The following is an 8,121-nucleotide window of genomic DNA, read 5'->3' as shown; positions in this document are numbered from 1 at the left end:
CAAATAGCTTTAAAACAAATTTCCTTGCAAAAAATTGTACAAAAATAGGTTTCAGATTTTTTTTTTTTTTTTTTGAGACGTAGTCTCACTCTGTCACTGGGGCCGAAGTGCAGTGGTGAGATCTCGGCTCACTGCAACCTCCACCTCCCAGCTTCAAGGGATTCTCCCGCCTCAGCCTCCCAAGTAGCTGGGATTACAGGCGCCCGCAACTACGCCCAGCTAATTTTTTGTATTTTTAGGAGAGACGGGGTTTCACCATGTTGGCCAGGCTGGTCTTGAACTGACCCTCGTGATTCACCCGCCTCGATCTCCCAAAGTGCTGGGATTACAGGCGTGAAGGTTTCAGATTTAAACATGATCTATGCAAGGTCTTAAGATTAAACTAAATCCCAGAGTGAACAATTACAGTAAATTGAAGTAACGACTCAATTAATTTCAAGGATTTTCTAGTACATGTTCAATGTCTCGCACACACAGAATGAGTTAGTTTATGCATGCAAACAAGGTAGCAGATATATCCAAGTATACCAAATACTGTCTGCAATTTTCCTTTTTTCATTAGTTCCACTTACTTCATTAAGTACCGATTTAGAGAGAATCTACACCATCCTTTTGTAGAACCCTTTCTGGACTAAAGATTTTATCACTGGCATTGTTTATCTCAAATATTTTATCAGACAAAATGTTTTCATATATTTTTGTATGCCCATGAACACCATTTTATCCTCATATACATACACGTGTGTATTCATTTATCTCTTAGGAGGTCAGAAAGCTTAGTAATTATTAATTAGGTCAAACATTTTAAATTAGTCAGCCCTCTGTATCTGTGGGTTCCATATCCACGGATTGAACCAACTGCAGAAGGAAAATATTTGAAAAAAAAAATTGCATCTAAACAGGCACTTTGTTATTTTCTTCTGAACAATACAGTATAAGTATATACATAGCATTTACAGTAAATTAGGTATTATCATCTAGAGATGATTTAAAGTAAACAGGAGGATGTGAATGTTATATGCAAATACTAAACCATTTTATATCTGGGACTTGGGCATCTGTAGATTTTGGTACCTGAGGTAGGTCCTGGAACCAATACCTCATGGATACCAAGGGATGACTGTACTAATGAATCTCATTTATTAGCTGACACATGTAAATTTAAACATAAGAGAATGCAACAAGTTATTTGAACCTGAATGCAGAGAATAAATACTTTATTAACTGATTACAGTTGAAAGTCACAAACAAAAAAGGGGGTATATTAAGGCAAAGCCATATATATATATATATGTATAGACAAATCCAAAGATTGTTACCTCTTTACATTTTAATAACCTCTGCATTTTTCTTTTACACATTTAGGCAGTGTGCTTTCTTTTCTTAGTTAAAGAAACACCTTGGCCAATATTTCTAAATAATATTTTGACGACAACTTACAGGATCAGTGATTGAGACAATGACTACTGTATCAAACGCTATCTGATAGTTTTCTTAGCATATTCCGTGTGTGGTGGTACATTTATTTTGGTGTGCAAAATCTGACAACTGACGATTTTTCTGTCAGCAAAACTAACAAATTTTGAAAAATGATTTTAATAGTTGTAACTAAAATAAGCTTAGACTTCCAAGTCAGTCAAATGCCCAAATTGCATGTTTTCTGCCCTTCCCCTAAATCCTTTTACGTTTTAAATAGCCTTTAGAATATGATCGATCACATGGTTGTATTTCAGATCTAAAAGTTTTGAGATTTTCAAAATCAAAAATTACTTTCTTATGCAAAATGGCAATGCAAACAGCAATCCTACATAATGTGGAATAATTTTTCTTCTGTATAGCTCCTTCTAAAAAATGGGTAACCACACACACACACACACACGACATAAATTTAGTCCATCTGAAGAAGCACTCCAGCTTTCTAATTCCACTTTTGAAGGAAAAGGCAGAGGCATGTTTACATTATCCCAGAAAACTGAATAAATGGCTTTATTTGGTATCTTCAAGAAGCTTCTCCTTCCGTAGGAGATGTAGGTGTCGTGGGAGAAACTGTAACTGGTTTTCGTGTAATTCTGTCTAGTTCCGCATGAACATCTAAGACAGGCTTCTGGCCTACATTGAAGAAAAAGAAAAAAAACAAGATTTAGATATAAGTGAAAGCATCGTTTTCACTAATATCTCTTCATTTAAAAAGTGCTAACACTTTCATTAACTTTAGCACACTAAGTTACATAAACAACCTTTAATTTAAAAATTTCAAGCTGGGCATGGTGGCTCACGCCTGTAATCTCAGCACTTTGGGAGGTCAAGGCGGAAGGATCACTTTAAATCAGGAGTTCGAGACCAGCCCAGCCAACATGGTGAAACCCTGCTGTAATCCCAGCTACTTGGGAGGCTGAGGCAGGAGAACTGCTTGAACCCGGGAGGTGGAGGTTGCAGTGAGCTGAGATCACACCACTGCACTCCAACCTAGGCAACAGAGTGAGACTCTGTCTAAATAATAAAAATAAAAATAATATAAATTTCAAGAAAAAACAAATTCCCTCATTTTAAATTGTGGATCTGTTACCAAATGGAGGTATAACTGGCACCTATCATTTAATCTCATAAAGGTTTTTTTTCTTTTTAAGGCATAGGACAATAAGAACGGTAAAACAGAAAATAGCAACAAAAATTTAGCATCTAGAGAAGATGAATGAGTGGTAACAATAGATGACAATAAAAATTTGGCAAGGATATGGAGAAACGAGCTTTCCTAACCTGCTGATGACAACTTAAAATGATACAGCATTTTGGAAAACATTTTGGCAGTTCTTCAAAACTTTTGTTTAAATCGAGTTACTACACAACCCAATAATTCCACTTAGGTATTTACCCAACAGAATTACAAACAAATATCCACACAAAAATGGATGTTCAAAGCAGGATCACAGTGATAATAGTCAAAAAGTAGATGAAACTCAGATGTCAAAAAGTAGATGAAACTCAGATGTCCATCACTCAGTAAACGGATAAATGAAATGTGGTATACCCATATAATGAAATATTATTCAGCAATTAAAAAGGAATGAAGGCTGGGCATGGTGGCTCACGCCTGTAATCCCAGCACTTTGGGAGGCTGAGGTGGGTAGATAACTTGAGGACAGGAATTTGAGACCAGCCTGGCCAACATGGTGAAACGCTGTCTCTACTAAAAATACAAAAATTAACCAGGCATGGTGGCAGGTGCCTGTGATCCCAGCTACTCGGGAGGCTGGGGCAGGAGACTCACTTGAACCCTGGAGGTGGAGTCTGCAGTATCGTGCCACTGCACTCCAGCATGGGCAACAGAATGAGACTCTGTCTCAAAAAAAAAAAAAAAAAAAGAGAGAAATGAAGTATTGATACATATTACAACATGTATGATCTTCAAAAACATTTGTTAAAGCCATACATTGTATGACTCCATTTACATGAAATGTCCAGATAGACAAATCCACAGAGGAAAGAGAGAAGGTTTAAGGTTTCTTTTGGGGAGATAAAAATGTTCTAAAATCAGATTATGGTGATGGCCTGCCCAACTTAGCAAAGATACCAAAACCACAGAATTATACATTTTATATGAGTGAACTTCATTCTATCTCAATAAAGCTGTTATTTTTAAAAAGTGACTTGCTCCCCATAAGCATACCTGACTTTTTGGCGGATGGTGGTAAACCACTGCTTCCACCTCCAGCCCCACCTGCAGGGCTACCACCACTCACACCAGGGCCTCCTGGAGAGCCAGTCTTTTTACTCAACAAACTGTTGAAGAAATTTGCCAGAACGCCTTCACTTGTAGCTCCAGCTATAAAAAAATCAAAAACCAAAAAGCTTTAGCCAAAACATAAGATTCTTCCTTAAATTATTATTATAGTAATCACACACAGAGAATGAATAAACTTAAAATTTAAGAGTTTTATATTCCAAATTCAAGTCGTTTGATCTTTTGATGCTGAGTAATTTCTCTAATGAGTAAACTTTAAGTGTAAAATAATTATTTAAAAATTAGAATGTTTTAAAAGGCCAAAGGTATTTTAAACAAAAAGATGTTATATACTAATATATATCTCCCTTTTGAAAAGGATTCTTTAAAAATAGAACTGTTGAGAAACTGCCTCAAATATTAGGAAAAGTTACAGAATCCTATATGAAAACCGGTAGAAGTTCCCAGAGATAAATGGGCAAATGATAGCAATAAACAATTCACAGAAGAGAAACACAAACAGAAGGAAAATACTAGAGGAAAAACTCTTATTAGGTAGTATTTAAAGCATGTTAATTAGGTTGTGGTAAAATTGCAACACTCAATGTTGATGATATGCAAAGTTGAATAATCCATTTGAAAAAATATTATCCAAAGGCATAAAAACATAAACTCTTAGGCCGGGCGTGGTGGCTCACGCTTGTAATCCCAGCACTTTGGGAGGCCGAGGCGGGCGGATCAGGAGGTCAGGAGATCGAGACCACCGCATGAAACCCCGTCTCTACTAAAAAATACGAAAAATTAGCCGGGCGTGGTGGCGGGCGCCTGTAGTCCCAGCTACTTGGAGAGGCTGAGGCAGGAGAATGGCATGAACCCGGGAGGCGGAGCTTGCAGTGAGCCGAAATTGCGCCACTGCACTCCAGCCTGGGCGACAGAGCGAGACTCCGTCTCAAAAAAAAAAAAAAAAAAAAAAAAAAAAAAAAAAAAAAAAACATAAACTCTTTGACCTAGTAATCCCACTTATGGCAATTATTCCTATAGAAATAACTATTATGCAAATAGTTTTTTTCTTTATGTTAATTGCAGATTACCTATTATAGTGTAAATGTGAATTTCTTCAATGACCAACCAGGAAATTGATTAAATATAACAAAACTTTTATCATGGAAATGATGATACATCACAAACACACTGTAAAATGGTTTACAATCTGGTTAACTATGAGATTATATACCCACAGAGACAAAGCCTAAAAGGTATTACACAAGAATGAAAATAGTTATGGCAAAAGGTGGAATTTTAGATAGATTTATTTCTCTTACAAAATGTATTGTCTTGTTATTTCCTAGAAAGAGATGTACCTTTCATGTTTGGATCAATTTTTTTTGACCCAGCAGGAATGGGTGACACGCTGGCAACATTAGATGATACAGATCTATTTGGTGTTCGCGGGGAGCCTCCTGGGACTCTTGGTGAGGCATCCTATGTAAAAATAGGAAAATACAATTATAAAAACCTGAAACTTTCATTTTCACAAAAGTTATTATTGTAAAAAGAAATTACTTTGCAACTATCCCCTGTTCTACTGGTACTTTTACACTGCAAGCCATTGACAAAATTGTTAGCAATCCTGTCCTCATTATTACAGAATGCCAGACAGAGGCCCATCACATTTTAACATACTAATTTTTCCTCTCATAGAAAATAAAGAACATATTGAGTGATGATGTATAGTTAGAAGCTTGGGAGTCAGATTTGGTTTCCAATCTGGACTTGTATTCTACTAGCTTTATAATCTCAGGCAAGCCACAACGTCCTCCCTAAGGTTCCCATTTCCTCATCTGCAAAATGGGGCTAATAACAGTCCTGCCTCATAAGGCGGTTGTGAGAATTTGTAAAACGACATATAAATGACTGAGTATTGACACACAACAAACGTTACAAATAGATCTTTACACTTTTAAAATCTCACAAATTACAGAAGAATTCTGAATTCAAGTTTATATCAAAGTACACCCATATGAAATATGTACATAATTAAGAAAAAAGAACTAAAATAATATGTACTGCATTTTAATCATTTTGTCAAAATTTGTAATACTGACCACAGGCCTTCCAGCTGCAGTTGGTGGTTGCTTTGCTAAAAGGGACTGAAAAAAAAAAAAACCAAAAGAATCCTAGTTTAGACATTCATAGCATATACTAGTGTATTTTTAAAGAAAATACACACAAGAACAGTTTACTCATTAACCATACTAAGTCTGCTTCGATAGAATTTCATACCTGTAGCTTCATAAGAAACACCTGATCATCTTCTGCCATAATTTCCTTCTCATGTACAAACTGAAATGAGCAATGCACAAATGAGCAAATTTAATATATTATGCTAACACAATAATTTATTCTCTAGATTAGACTAATTAAAAAACAGGTCAAGAATTTGAACATTACCTATACTATATTTATATTCACATGCGTGAGCTGCCCTACCCAAGGCCTCCAGCAGAGGTGTCCAGTAACTAGCTACAGTTTTGGAAATGTTCTATATCTGTGCTGTTCAATATGGCAGTCACTAGCCACCAGTGGCTATTGAGCACTTGAAATGTGGCTAGTGTGACTAAGGAACTGATTTTTTTTTTTTTTTTTGAGACGGAGTCTCGCTCTGTCGCCCAGGCTGGAGTGCAGTGGCGCGATCTCGGCTCACTGCAAGCTCCGCCTCCCGGGTTCACGCCATTCTCCTGCCTCAGCCTCTCCGAGTAGCTGGGACTACAGGCGCCTGCCACCACGCCCGGCTAATTTTTTTGTATTTTTAGTAGAGACGGGGTTTCACCGTGGTCTCGATCTCCTGACCTCGTGATCCACCCGCCTCGGCCTCCCAAAGTGCTGGGATTACAAGCGTGAGCCACCGCACCCGGCCGGAACTGATTTTTAATTTTATCTAATTTTACATTTAAAAGGCATACGAGGCAAGTGGCTACTGTATTGAACAGCATAACCCTAGAGTCACAAGCATATTAATCATGCTTATAAAATTTGCTAAACAGCAGTTAGGGTGTTTTAAAAGGGCCAGTAATATCCTAGTTAAGTGAAATGCAACTTCTCCCTTGTTTCTCTGAAATAAAAATATAATGGGGAGGGGGGAGGGACAGCATTAGGAGATATACCTAATGCTAAATGACGAGTTAATGGGTGCAGGAAATCAACATGGCACATGGATACATATGTAACAAACCTGCACATTGTGCACATGTACCCTAAAACCTAAAGTATAATTAAAAAAATATATATATATATAATGGCTCTTCTATGAGCTGAATAATTAGGAAAAGTAATTGCAAAGTCTCCTGCTTCTATTCTTGCTGTACAACACATACCCAATCTATTTTCTTCCCAGGAGCCAGTGATTCTTTTAAAAGGTTAAGTCAGATTACATCACTCCTCTGATCAACCTCTCAATCGCTTTCCATCTAACTCAGAATGAAACCTAAAGTCCTTACTGTAGCCTAATGATAAAGACCCACAGTAACTTAATTCTGCTCTCATCAACTAGCTTCACCTTCCCCACAGCTCTTTCCTGCCTCTGTCTTCCTCATACATTTCTGACTCAGGGCATGTACACTTTTAGTTCTCTCTGCCTTCAGCATTCTCCCCCCTTTATCAAAGACCTTCCCCCATCATTCATAAACAGCATCCCTCACAGCCCAGTCCCCTCGCTCACTCTCCCTACATCCTGCTTTATTTCTGTAGCACTTATCACTACTTGATAGATGTCTATGTATTGGTTTACTATAGGTATCACTCTCCTTCCCATTTAGCACTTAGAACCTAAACAGGGCCTGAGGTGATGCTTAATAAATATTTGTGGAATGAATAAAAGAAAAAGACAACTTAAAAAAAGCATAATCTGTTGGTAAAAGAATGCGAAATATTTTTGCTATTTTTATGCATGCATTTCTTTTAATAGACATCCAAACCAAATACCACACCAACTGACTTTTCATTTGACCTTTTCTTATTACTAACAATAACCCACAAACAGAAGATGGATGCTTTATATTATGAGTGTTTGGAGTCTGAAGATTCTTATATGCTAAATCAAAATTATTTTTTCTTCATATATAAGTCAAGATTAAAGTCAGTCAGTGAGAAGTACTACAAGTTGAGTATCCTTCATCAGAAATGCTTGCGACCAGAAGTGGAAGTGTTTCAGATTGCTGAATATTTGCATTAATACTTATCAGTTCAGCATCCATAATCTGAAAATCCAAAATGTTTCAATAAGCATTTCCTTTTGAGAGTCATGTTGGAGCTCAAAGTGTTTCACATTTTTGAGCATTTTGGATTTTCAGATTAGGGATAGTCTATTTATGCAAATACTGATTTTTATAGAGCTTTCAGAA

General features: G+C 36.9%; 1 protein-coding gene across 2 annotated transcripts in view; it reads right to left on the bottom strand.

Annotated features, from left to right (window-relative positions):
• Positions 1–1,185: 1,185 nt before the first annotated feature.
• The window catches only part of DYNC1LI1 (dynein cytoplasmic 1 light intermediate chain 1), a 46,790-nt gene continuing 39,854 nt past the window's right edge, over positions 1,186–8,121 (bottom strand). For both annotated transcript variants that reach the window (XM_032162217.2, XM_058442536.1), the window contains 5 exons: positions 6,005–6,064; positions 5,827–5,871; positions 5,083–5,203; positions 3,668–3,823; positions 1,186–2,109 (listed from right to left, as the gene is read on the bottom strand). In XM_032162217.2, coding sequence (XP_032018108.1) covers positions 2,000–2,109; positions 3,668–3,823; positions 5,083–5,203; positions 5,827–5,871; positions 6,005–6,064 — 492 coding nt within the window. In that variant the 3' untranslated portion in view covers positions 1,186–1,999. The remainder of the gene's footprint in view (positions 2,110–3,667; positions 3,824–5,082; positions 5,204–5,826; positions 5,872–6,004; positions 6,065–8,121) is intronic.

Source organism: Hylobates moloch, unplaced genomic scaffold (genome assembly GCF_009828535.3).
Source record: "Hylobates moloch isolate HMO894 unplaced genomic scaffold, HMol_V3 SCAFFOLD_8, whole genome shotgun sequence".
NCBI lineage: Eukaryota > Metazoa > Chordata > Mammalia > Primates > Hylobatidae > Hylobates > Hylobates moloch.
This window is presented reverse-complemented; position numbering and strand designations above follow the sequence as displayed.